Here is a 12,808-nt window from a genome sequence, read left to right as displayed (position 1 = left end):
CATGAATATTCAACCATAATAAGGAGTAATGATGTGTGCTGACTGTATTAAGCAGGTACCAAAAAAAACTTTACCCTTTTTCTCCTCGTATCATAGATTAAGACAAAAAAAAAAAATCAACATTTAGAAAATGCTGTATATCTTGAAAAGTATTACTGAATCCAAGAAGGGTAATTTAGCTACAGATAAAAGAAATGAAGTGACAATTTCTTTATAAATGAGAAATATTGTGATAAGCCCTGAGGTATGTCACCATCCACACCCTTCTCAAAGGACAGAAATAAGGTCTTGAAATGAAATAATACATCTATATTTGATAAAATGGGGAGTTTAATGATTGAAGGAAAAAAAATCTGAAGGCCACCTACGCAAACTGTGAGGGAAAACATCCATTAAAACACCACCTCTCATCAAAATTAAAAAATGGCAATTCATTGTATATGTGGGGAAGTTCTTCAAGAGATCTTAAAATGAATATATACCTCAATGCATAAACTGAATTCTGTCCACCACACGACACTTCTCACTAAAAACACAATTTTGAGCTGAGAATTCAAAATTTTGGAATTTCAGCTCTAATAAAGCTGAAATTTTGGAATCTCAGCTCTAATAAATCTCAGCTCTAATAAAGCTATTATATTTATTTTTAAGTTACATACATATTACTGTGTTCTAATATGTACATTATAGTACACATAAAATAGAAATCCAGAAGATGAGAAAAATGAGAACATTTTAAATGTCATGTTTATTTTTTGACTGTTTGAAGACATTTTCCTCTTGCCAAAATATTTAAATAATGACACTTTTTACTGAACAAAGTGATTAAAGTTTTAAAATGTATATATATATATATTTTTTCTATTAAAAAAATAAAAATAAAAAAAAATAAAAACACAATTTTGTAGGAAAGGTGGCACGAGGCAATCACGTTTCCCTGTATCCCCCATACACTGCCGGGTTAGGAGCAAATGTTCTGGGTGCTGGGAACCAGGCCCACATCACAGACTGACTTGTGATCCCTAGAGCCCAGCAGGTTATGGATTTTAAAAGTGAAACAACTCTTAGTAAAAGGATGGACATCAGTCTGCTCTTTAGGACTGAGAGGGAACTTCTTGGATTTTTTTCACATCCTAATGAGCGTACATTATACAAGTAAATCAATGCCAATACGAGGCACACACGTGGAAGTTGAGATAAACTTACGAAGTAGCCTGTTCCCAAGCTGGAAGGAGCTGAACTCTGCAAGAAAGCATAAAGACAAAGTGGAAAATCAGCAATGGTTTTTAACACATTCCAATCCACACAGCTCATTACCAGTCCTTCGCAGGCTTTTCATCACTACACCACATTGCCTGTATACGCGGCCCCTTGTCATCTGCTACTGATACAAACACCGTGTTGCTTAATTTTCCCCTTTACATCTCTCAGCAACTCAGAGATGCTAACGTGCTATTTACTGAATTCCAAGATTCTGCGGTGGATGTAATTGCCAATTTATTTGACAGGCAGCTGGGTAATGAATTAATGATGGCATTTCGCCCTGCACTGAGACTAAACAGACATGCATCAGCCTCCCTCCCTGACTTGCTGACATTCAATGCCCTGGTCTCAAGCTACTCAGTTTTGTGGCCGCAAAGGGGCAGACAAGAGGAAAAAGCCCAGACTGACTTGAAAATAAAAAGCCCAGTGGGTTTGGATGACTTTTCCAGTGTGTGACCTACTTGCCAGTTTATCCCCTCAAGGCACCAGTTAGTACACACAGAGTTCTTTTCAAAAATGAGACATTTTGTAAACATAATTAGTAAACTAAAATGCAAAGAATGTGTGGGTAAAGGGAAGTAGTGAAAAGCACCGTTTTTCTAAAGGTTTTAGTAACAAAAATTATCAATTTAGGGTTCCATAGTTCTCACACACAGGGAATTAAAGAACAGTGATGCTGAAAGGTATGTGCAGTATCACTTCTTAGGGGAAAGAGACCCCCCAAAAAGAACTTGGTTTGTGCTTTAAACTTGTCTGTTTTTGTATGTTTGTTTATTTTTTCCTAAAACCTCTCATTACAAATTCTTTAATTTTTAGTGTCCTCTTTATGAACAAGAGAGGCCCCAAATAAGTTTGAAACAAAAAGAACACGAACACTGAGGCAGCCCTCAGGTCTCAGCTAAGCATCCTTGCACCAGCAAGGCCTCTCCCTGCCTAGCTTGGGTTGGCTGTTATACCTTCCATGGAGGGACCGGAGTTCCATGGTGATGCAACAGTTACTTAGGTAACCTCTAACTGTTCCACCGAAATGTCCCGTCCCTACTCTGCAAACCACAGGTAGCAGGGACCATCTGCTTGACTCATCATGGCTTCCCCAGAGCTTAGCTCAATGCCTTGCACACAGGATGCACTTAATAAGTATTTGTTGAATTAATGTATAAATAAATGAATGAATGAATGGATTGTATGGGAGTGGGGCTCAGGTGAATTTAATACCTCCAAAAATACAGTAGATGTGATTCTTAATTTTACACTGGCTTTGAGAAGGAAATAATAGTGCTGTAAGTACAAACAGCATCCGCATCAAACAAGGACAGTATGCTCCTAAATGCAGCTCCCAAAGCAAAACTTTCTTCCCCTCAGTGCTCCAGACAGGCTCAGGGGAATAAAGAACGCTGATGTGTGATCCTGTACACTGGACTTGATTTTCAAAAATCCTGTTTCATTCTTGATCCCATAAACAGTATGCAGGGATATGCACAGTAGTCATGGAGACAGCTTCTCAGCAGTGATTAGCCATGTGACAGCGTCACCTGTTTTCGGCACCTACACCCCTCCGGGGAACAGAGAAAGGCAAAAGCCAAGTTAGATCTCCACTAGCCTGGAGTCATGCCCCAGGGAGGTAAATTCACTTTAGGATGAATTTCTCAGAGAGAGAGCATGGGATTTGTTAATTTCAGTATTTTTCCCCCTTTCTGCAAATGTATTTTATCCAAGAAGCAGAAGGACCTCTTCAAACCCACGTCCCCACCCCCACATACGTATCATCTTATTGTATACCAAGGAAAATTACATCCTTCTGGTCTTGGGAAGCTCTGTTATACTCATTTTGCATATATATTGTACATTACTCAGGGAGCTGGGTGGAGAAGATGGCTTTGTTGTGCATATTTGTTCTGGCCATTGTTTATGCAGGTTTGACTGAATGAGGGAACAGTGGGTATCATTTCAATTTCTGATGTCAACATCAAATTACTTATTTAATTTCATGCCTGGCGAAGCATTGTATAGCTACACGCAGAATCATTTCACTTCATTTGTTATGCTGTGTTTTCGTGGCGATTGGCTTGCCTTCCAACTGACAGCTTTAATTACAACATGAATTTGATTGCACTGCCGAGGAATTAACATAATGCAACAAAGCATTTAAGCACCCTGCCTTATAACACCCCCCCCACACACACACATGCACGAACACAGACACACACGAAGGAACACAGACACTAGATCCTCGTGTACATTAAAGGTCTGCTGGAGTTTCAGCATTTGCTAGAAAGCATAAAGAACCTTAGAGTCAAAGGCTACCCACATTTGCCAACCCACTGGACTCACCTTTTTTTTTTAAATAGAAAAAGATTTGTGGCATTAAGTTACAAGTTCTGGACCTGGCAGAAAACTTCGTGGAAAAACCCTTCTAATCAACTTTGCCAAATGTCCACGGCATTGACATTTCCTTCCCTCTAACTCTCTTCCCCATCACATTTTTCTTGGCCAGTTGCCAACTCCCTTTAATCATCACTGGAGAATTTGAACAGAAATATCTCTGAAATAAAGAGATTTCTCCTTGTCCAGTTCTGTAAGCCCAAGAATCTGCTATGGCCCTGTATTTAGTGGGATGCTATTCCTGGTCACCAGCAGGACCTCCACCCTCATACACAAAGGTATAACAGAAGTTCTGAGACCAGCAACAGGCAGGAGTCAGGGTTTCACTGACAGCTCAGGACACATATCATATCCCTGAGGCCTTGCTATCCAAAAGGTCCAGAAGAGCCTCGGTCATATATACCTAATCTAAGTCTGTATCTAAATATAGCTGGCAATATTTGATAGCTTTAACATTTTTCCGAGTCACAAAATCCATGAACACCTTAAACCATGGGCAACAACAGATTATGCTACAAGAATTAAATAAATATTTTAAAACAGCTTTTTTATTGTTAGAAATGTATTATGTTAGCTATTTGCTTACAGATGTGCATCTAGGGATTGTTATTGTTTTCTCATGTTACAGAAGAAGAGACAGACACCAAGAGGTAAAGGCTTAGGAAAGCAGACAGGTGGTGATGCCTTGACCACTGAACCATTTCATGGAATCAAGCTGACTTTAACTTTCTGTGTTTCCCCAATTTATAATGAGAGGAAGGGTCTTCCATTTTTCTTGCTTGGAGAGAGAAGGCATACTCTGTCCAAACTATATAGCAAAAGTGGCCATAGAATCTAAAAAAGGCTATGAGTCAAAATGAGGGTTGAAAAACTAAAAGGAGATTTTTTTTTTAAATGCAATAAATAAAAGCATCCTTGGATTCAAAAGCAATTGAAATAATACCATATGCCCACATGTTTAGGCAACTATGTCTGCTGAATAATGAAAAAGGCTTCATTCTTATTTCTTCAAGTGGTAGAGTTGCCAATTCATTCATATTTTCAATGCATTAGGTAGAAATGAGAGGTATAGAGAGACTGAGAAAATAGAGTAAGAGAATGTATTTAGCAGTTTGCATGAGAAGACAAGAACATGAAGAAATTCCAGCCAGCTGGCTATATGATATGTGATTTCCAGGCTCATTATAAGCTATCTCCTGTTTAACACGGTCTTTTCATTCTGGGTTTGTTTTGTTTTGTTTTTTTTCAGATTCGACCACTGCTCCAGCAATCTCTGCAAATTACCCACCTCAGTCTATTACATGGCAAAGGAGAGGTTTCTTACAAACACACTCTGCCTCAATCTCCAAGCTACATGGGCTGCAGGAATAGTAATGGGATGCACAGTTGAAAGACATTTTCCAGGAAGGAGAATGTTGCTGCCGACATTCAAGTCTGCAAGTGGATATTCATTAAATGCTCATTCTACTCTTCTCACTGCCCCCCATCTGACTCTCTATCCATCTCTGTCATTAAGTCATCATTGAAGCTACTCATTAAACTCATGAAGTTAACATTTCTGTTTTAACAGCTTACCTACAACAAGGGATTTCAAAAATTGATTATCCATCCAAAATAGATGTACTCCATTCATTAGAGATCTACCCAAAGAGGCCATGGCTACTATTAAGGCTCCCTAAGTATGGGATAGATGTGCATTCCACCCTGAGAGGAAAATGTATGCTCTGACCCTAGGGCTAATTTAAATAGAATAATTTAAAATTCTTCCAAATCATCATTTGTGTCTGACATCCCTGCCTACCCACCTCCATGTTATGCTTTTCTCTCTTGGGAGTAAAAAGCAAAAGGATCATGCTAAGAATCACTTGGCCAACTATGTTTCTTACAAAGGTCACAAGACAAGCTCAATTACTTTCTGTAGTGGTTTAGAAAGCAATGACAATTAAAAGAACCTAAAATCTTAATCCTAAGAAATGTGCCTTGGAGATAAGATTACTAATAACTTACAAAGATGCAAAATGTACTTAAATGGTGAAATGAGCTACTAGTGCAAGTAAAAATGGGGGCACAACTTGAAAAAAGCATCAGGTATGGAAATGGTCACTTCCAAATTCGATTTTCAACCCTCTGTTATAACCCATTTCCAACTGTTACCAGCTCTCATCTATATTCAACAGCCTTCCAACTTCTTTCCCTAATTTCATCCTTGTGCTCATTTTTACCTGCATTTCTTCATATAAAAGGAAAAGTAAACATATTAAAGTAAAAATTGTTAACAACAATTCCTTTTAACATCTTTGAGAGGCTTTTTAAATACTAACCTATATAGTGGGTTAAATAGTGTTTCCCTAAAATTATAGGGCTTGCTTGGAACCTCAAAATGTGATTGTGAGGGTTAATTCTATGCGTCAGCTTGACTAGGCCACTGGGTACCCAGATATTTGCTCAAACATTATTCTGGGTGTTACCATGAGGGTGTTTTTGGATGAGTTTAACATTTAAATCAACAGGCTGAGTAAAGCCCTCCCTAGGGTGGGCCTCATCCAATCAATTTAATAGAACAAAAGGGATGACCATACTCAGAGTAAGAGGGAATTCCTCTGTCTGACTCAGCCTTCAAGCTGGGACAACAGTTTTTTCCTGCTTTTAGACTCAAACTGAAACACAGACTTTTCCTGGGTGTCAATCCTTCTCGTCTTTAGGGTTTGTTCAGACTTTTGGAATCAGACTGGATCTAACCATCAGCTCTCCTAGGAGTCCAGCTTGCTGACTACACATTTTGAGACTTGTCAGCCTCCATAACTGTATATGTCTATACATCCTTTTGGCTCTGTTTCTCTTGAGAGCCCTGACTGATATAATGACCTTTGGAAAGGTCCAAAATGTTTGGAAATAGGGACTTTGCAGAATGTAATTAAGTTGAGGTCATACTGGATTAAGGTGGGCCCTAAATCCAATGACTGCTCTCCTTATAAGAAGAGGAGAAGACATAAAGAGCTACAAATAGAGTAGAAGCCCATGTGAAGAGAAGCACACATCGAAGTGATGTCATTATAAGCCAAGGAACACCAATGATTGTGAGAAGCCATCAGAAGCTGGGAGAAGACAGGAAAGACTCCTCTCTGGAGACTTCAGAGAAATCATGGCCCTGCTGACACCTTCATGTTGGACTTCTAGCCTTACAAACTACGAGATAATAGATTTCTGTTGTTTTAAGCTCCCCGGCTTGTGGTCATGCATTACAGCTGCCCAGGAAACTAATACAGTACTTAGCCTGCCTACCATGAGCTAGAAGATATTATGTGACCAGCCCCTGTGTTCATTCACTCTGCTCTAGCCACACTGGCCTTTTTTCTTCCCCTTAAATATGTCCTGACTCAGGGCCATGACCTTGTCACTCCTGTTGCCTAGATGTTGTTCCTTCCTTTCGTCATTCAGACTTCAGTTCAAAAATCACCAAAACAGAAAGGACTAATCCAGGGACTTCCCTGGTGGCACAGTGGATAAAAGCCTGTGCTCCCAATGCAGAAGGCCCAGATTCAATTCCTGGCTCAGGGAACTAGATCCCACATGCATGCCGCAACTAAGAGTTCGCGTGCCGCAACTAAAGAGCCCGTGAGCCACAACTAAGACCAGGTGCAACCATATAAATAAATAAATATTAAAAAAAAAAGAAAAGAAAGAAAGGACTAATCCAATCACTCCAGTTAAAGTGGCAGCACACACCCTGCCACCCCCCACTGCTGTTTAGTTTACCTCACAAAATGTATTACACATCAAAAACAATGTTATCATTTGCTCACAGGTTTTCTATTTGCCTCCCTCAATAGAGTAGAAGCTTCACGAGGGCAGAGGCTTCATCTTGTTCATCATTCAATCTCAAGTGCCCAGAACTATACCTGACACTTAAAAGGTATTTGATAAATATTTCTGGACAATCAAAACACTGGCTATCCAAGAAAACACATAAAAACATGATACAGGAAAGGCAAAAGGCATAAACAAACTGGTAGGGAAAATGAAAATATGGCAAAAACAGAAAAAGAAAAGAAAGGAGAAACAGAATATCAAGAGTCTGTCACAGGTCTGGATTAGATTTTCTTCTTAAATAAAGGGAAGTTCATTGATGGCGTGTCCTTTGTCTACTTCTTCCTGAACAGTAACTAGTAAACCTAACAATAAATGTTTGGGTGTTAGGTGGGAAAAAGGAGGCTAGGAAAGATGCCTGTATAGGTGGATGGATAATGGCACAGTGGCATAGATAAATCAATAAAACCCCCCAAACTTGGGAGATTCGAGGTAGAAGGGGTGTCTCAAGAAGCAGCAGAAGAAACGCCTCAGCTGTGATACTAAATGGACTAAAGAGCTACAGAACAATAATACTAGAAAACTGTGTAGCACAGTACTTACTAGAATTCAATCCCTTTTCACCTAATTTCTGAAATGCTTCAATTCCTTCAACATCTTGAAAGTTTTAAAAGTATGAAATATGTGTCTGCCTTTTCATAATTAAAATCCTGACTCAAATTTCTTTCAGAGAGACATTAGAGTCATATCCAGGTAGTTATCTGAATAAAGCATTAAAAATGTTTACTTCCACAGGGTGGTAGGAAGAGTTAGCTAGAGGAAGTGACATAGGAAGTGCAGAAGGAAAAGAGAAAAAAGAAAAAAAGAAGAAGGAGACAAAAGAAACAAAAATAGGAAAATTTGAAAGTTTATATTATTTAAGAAAAAAAAAAAAAAAAAAATTTATATTATTAAAAAAAAAAAAAAAAAAAAAAAGAGCGGTCCAGAGGAACAAGTATAAGGTAGAAACCATTGGGAAGTAGAGAGAGGATGACAAGGTAGCTTCATACGTCCTAGTGGAGGGCTCTGCTTATAACCTCAGGAGTGTGCCTGCAAAGGATCTGAAAGCAGAAAGTTTAATAGTGAGTTCTGACTCTTAGAAAAACAACTGTGGAAGCTTTGTCGAGTACAGGGCAAAGGAAACAGAGATGCGTCAGATTACATCACTGAGAGGCCACGGGAATCATCTGTGTAAGAAATGATGAGGGCATCTGAAGCATCAGTCATGTCAAGGAGAGGATAATCATAGCCAAATGCCTCTTCAGAAATAAAGTCAGTAAATAAAGCAGAGTGACGAAGTAAACAGGATAAGTAAGACAGAGGAAGGAACAGGGCTCGATTTTGAAGATACTAGCTCTGGGATCCAATACAGAGACAAGGAAATAAGAGAGGGAGTTCAAGTTTGAGAAAAATAGGTAAGGAGACATAGAATAATGAGGATTTTATTTGGGAGGAAGAATGGTGTTTGTCATGATTGAGATAAGCAGGTCTTGTCGAATTGACCACTGCAAGGGAATTCAAATCAGAAAGGGTAGAGAAGGCTCCTAAGGTAGGTGTAAATCTGATGCAGAAAGAAAGGGAATAAATACTATGAGCACACTGGGTATGCCAAGAACTGTTACGTGATTCAAACACACAGTACCAGGTAATCTTTTAAAAGAAACCTAACAAGGTAGATGAAATGACCCCCATTTCACAGGTAAAGAAACCAAGGCTTGGAAAGATCAAGTTTTTTGCTCAAGGTCACATGGATAATAAATAGCAAAATAGCTGTTAAAACTTGGTCTGTTTGTAATGAATGCCTACGATCACTTCAAAATTTGAGGCTTTTACTTACTAAGTTTAGGCCCTGAGTTTTGAAAACGTCCTCACTTACAAAATTCTGAAGCAATATTTTCCGCCTTGAACAACTCACTATGAATATTTATATATTCAATTATTTCCCTTAACTTTTTCTTTAGTGACTAATCTAAACAAGTTACTATGTCTCCTTGATCAATGTGAGAGTCCTCGTAAACTATTATTCCCTCCTGGCAATGTAGTTTGGGGATATGTAATTTAGAAAAACCAAGCACATTTGGTTTTTAAGCTTCACCCATGAGTCAAATTCTCCAGCCACACTGGAATTCTTCGTTCTTACTCCTTTTGCCTGTCCAGTTTAAAAAAAAAAAAAAAAAAAAGCTGGAATAATACAGTTATCTTGATTAGCTGCACGTGAGAGTAAGTCTTAACTGCCACAGCTCCTAAAAATATCACTAAAGTGAGTGGAAGACTTAAAGGGAGTTTTATCTCAGCTGAAAATCCAGAGTGGGCAACCTGGACTAACAGGGATCAAATTCAGTCTAACACCTTAAGCAACTAAAAAACTAGACAAAATGTGTGGGAAAAAAGGTTTTTAAGAAGTTGGGCAATAGGCAGTGCAGTGATCTTAGAGAGACAGAAAGCAAATGAAATAATTTTTACAGTTGCCCCAGGTTACTGTCTGAAGAGAGTTTTCATTCCATAGTCAGGTGGTTGGGGGTAACCCAGGTGGATCCCAGAAGCATCCCTGAGTTGAGAAGACAGAGTTGATAGTAAGAGGAAGCCAAGTCAGCTAGAATTTGCAAAGCAGAGGATGGGAGAAAAGAGAGGCTCACAGTGAGAGAATCAGGAAACCTGCAGAAGGCTTCCCTCTCATCTTCACCTGAGTCCATATCAGCACATCTGTGGGTAAAAAGTACCCAAGGCAAGGGAAATGACCACTGAAAAGGAGCAGGTAGAACGAATGCCAGAGTCACAGAGGGCAGGGAACAACTGGTATTCCCACCAGCCAGAGTGGAAAAACCTTGTAACACATCAGGAATTAGGCAGAGTATTCAGTACTGGGGAAAAATGAGCTTTAGGCTAAAGGCTGTTCTGAATGTTCCACCCAGAAAAGCATAAAAATAAACCTCAGAAAAAATCAAAATATTATTTCCAAGTGGCATAATAGTAGCCCAGAATAAAGCTTAAGAATATTTATGGAAAGCCAAAATACCCAGCACTCAACAAAAAAAACTTCACAATATTTGGCATCCCCCCGCAAAAAAGTGTCAGGCATGCAAAAAAGCCAGAAAAATACAATCCATAAGGAGGAGAAAAACCAAACAATAGAAACAGACTCAGAAATGACACAGATGACACAATTAGTAGATTAAGGGCATTAAAATGGTTAATAATAACTATTTTCCATATGTTCAAGAAAGTAATGAAAGCACAAGCATGGTGATGAGAGACATGGAGATATTTTAACAAACTCCACCTCCTCATTTTCTGATAGTCATTAAAGTAATTAATTACTAATTCTCTTTTAAGAAAAAATGGAAGCATCTTTATTCTTTTTTTTTGCAGTACACGGGCCTCTCACTGTTGTGGCCTCTCCTGCTGCGGAGCACAGGCTCCGGACGCACAGGCCCAGCGGCCATGGCTCACGGGCCCAGTCGCTCCGCCGCATGCAGGATCTTCCCGGACCGGGGCACGAACCTGCGTCCCCTACATCGGCAGGCGGACTCTCAACCACTGCGCCACCAGGGAAGCCCGCATCTTTATTCTTTAAAATATTGTGTGGGTAGATGTTGCCCTGATATCCAAAAGAGTCGTTTTGTGGCTTGACTTGTCAAAGGCTTTCATCTCAGAAGATTTTAGATTGCATTGGCCCTGAGGTAAGACTCTGCAACCTCACAACTGCTCATGTGAAGGAAACAGTGACTGGAGGTTTTGAAACAACTCACTAAAAGCCAACTACTTCTTTTCCTTCCTTTCCTTTTTTTTAATGTGTGTCACTTCTCCTTCTTTAATCTTTTAATAGTGTTGCAAGAAATATGAATTTTAATGATAAGAAATATAAACTCAAAGTATGTCATAGATTGGCTTGACACGAGATTGGCAGGATTGTTACAGCCCTAACATTTTTCTAATTTTTTATTATGGTAAAATAAATATATATATACAACAAAGTTAACATTTTAACCATTTTTAAGTATACAATTCAGTGGCATTAATTACATTCACAATGCTATGCAATCATCAAAACTATTTCCAAGACTATTTCATCATCACAAACAGAAATTTTGTTAAGATTAAACAATAACTCCCACCTCTCACAGTCCCCCACCCCTACCACTAGTCCTTGGTAACTCTCTTTCTACTTTCTGTCTCCAGGAATTTGCATATTCTCGATATATCCTAGATACCTCATGTAAGTGGAATCAGACAATATGTATCCTTTAATGTCTAGATTATTTCACTTAGCACAATGTTCTCAAGGTTTGAACTTAATTCCTTTTTATGGCTAATATTCTAGTGTCCATATATGCCACTTTTTGTTCATCCATTCACCTGCTGATGGACACTTGGGATGTTTCTATTTTTTGGTTATTATAAATGATGCTACAATGAAAACTGGCATATAAGTATCTCTTTAAGTACCTGGTGTTTGGGTATATACCTAAAATTGGAATTGGTGAGGTGTATGGTAATTCTCTGTTTAGCTTTCTGAGGAACTGCCAAGCTGTTTTCCACAGTGGCTGCAACATTTTACATTCCCACCAGCATGTACAAGCGTTTCAATTTCTCTATATTCATGCCAATTTGTTATTTTCCATTCTTTAAAATTATAACTATCCTAGTAGCTGTGAAGTGATATCTCATTATGGTTTTGGTTTGCATTTCCCTAAGGACTATAATGATGAGCATATTTCATGTGCTTATTGGTCATTTGTATATCTTCTTTGCATAAATGTCAATTCAAGCCCTTTGCCCATTTTTGAATTCTGCTGTTTATCTTTTTGTTGTTGAGTTTAGGAGCTTTTTACATATTCTGGATATTAAACACTTATCAGTTATATGATTTTCAAATATTTTTCTCCCATTCTGTAGCTTTTCTTTTCACTTTCTTGATAATGCCCATTGATGCACAAAAGTATTTAATTTTGATGAAGTCCAATGTACGTATTTTCCCTTTTGTTGCTTGTGCTTTTGATGTCACATCTAAAAATCCACTGCCAAATTCAAGTTCATGAAGATTCGCCCACATGTTTTCTTCTAAGAATTCTATGGCTTTAGCTCTTATACTTAGGTCATTTATTCATTTTGAGTTAATTTTTGTACATGGTGTGATGTAGGGTCCCAACTTCATTCTTTTGCATGGGAAAAAGCAGTTGTCCCAGCACCACCTGTTGAAGAGAAAATTCTTCCCCAATTGAATGGATGTAAAACTTGTGTCAAAAATTACTTAGCCAGGGCTTCCCTGGTGGCGCAGTGGTTGAGAGTCCGCTTGCCGATGCAGGGGACATGGGTT

The 12,808-nt window shown here is 38.7% G+C and overlaps 1 protein-coding gene across 1 annotated transcript in view; it reads right to left on the bottom strand.

The window, feature by feature from the left end:
- Window positions 1-12,808, bottom strand: part of LOC103086590 (autism susceptibility gene 2 protein) — a 1,147,884-nt gene that overhangs the window by 618,022 nt on the left and 517,054 nt on the right. The window contains 1 exon segment of the mRNA XM_082931398.1: window positions 1,207-1,242. Coding sequence (XP_082787524.1) covers window positions 1,207-1,242 — 36 coding nt within the window.

The sequence above is a fragment of the Lipotes vexillifer genome, unplaced genomic scaffold, assembly GCF_000442215.2.
Source record: "Lipotes vexillifer unplaced genomic scaffold, Lipotes_vexillifer_v1.1 scaffold1331, whole genome shotgun sequence".
Lineage (NCBI taxonomy): Eukaryota > Metazoa > Chordata > Mammalia > Artiodactyla > Lipotidae > Lipotes > Lipotes vexillifer.
The sequence above is the reverse complement of the archived record's forward strand: the minus strand, read 5'-3'. Positions and strand labels throughout refer to the sequence as shown.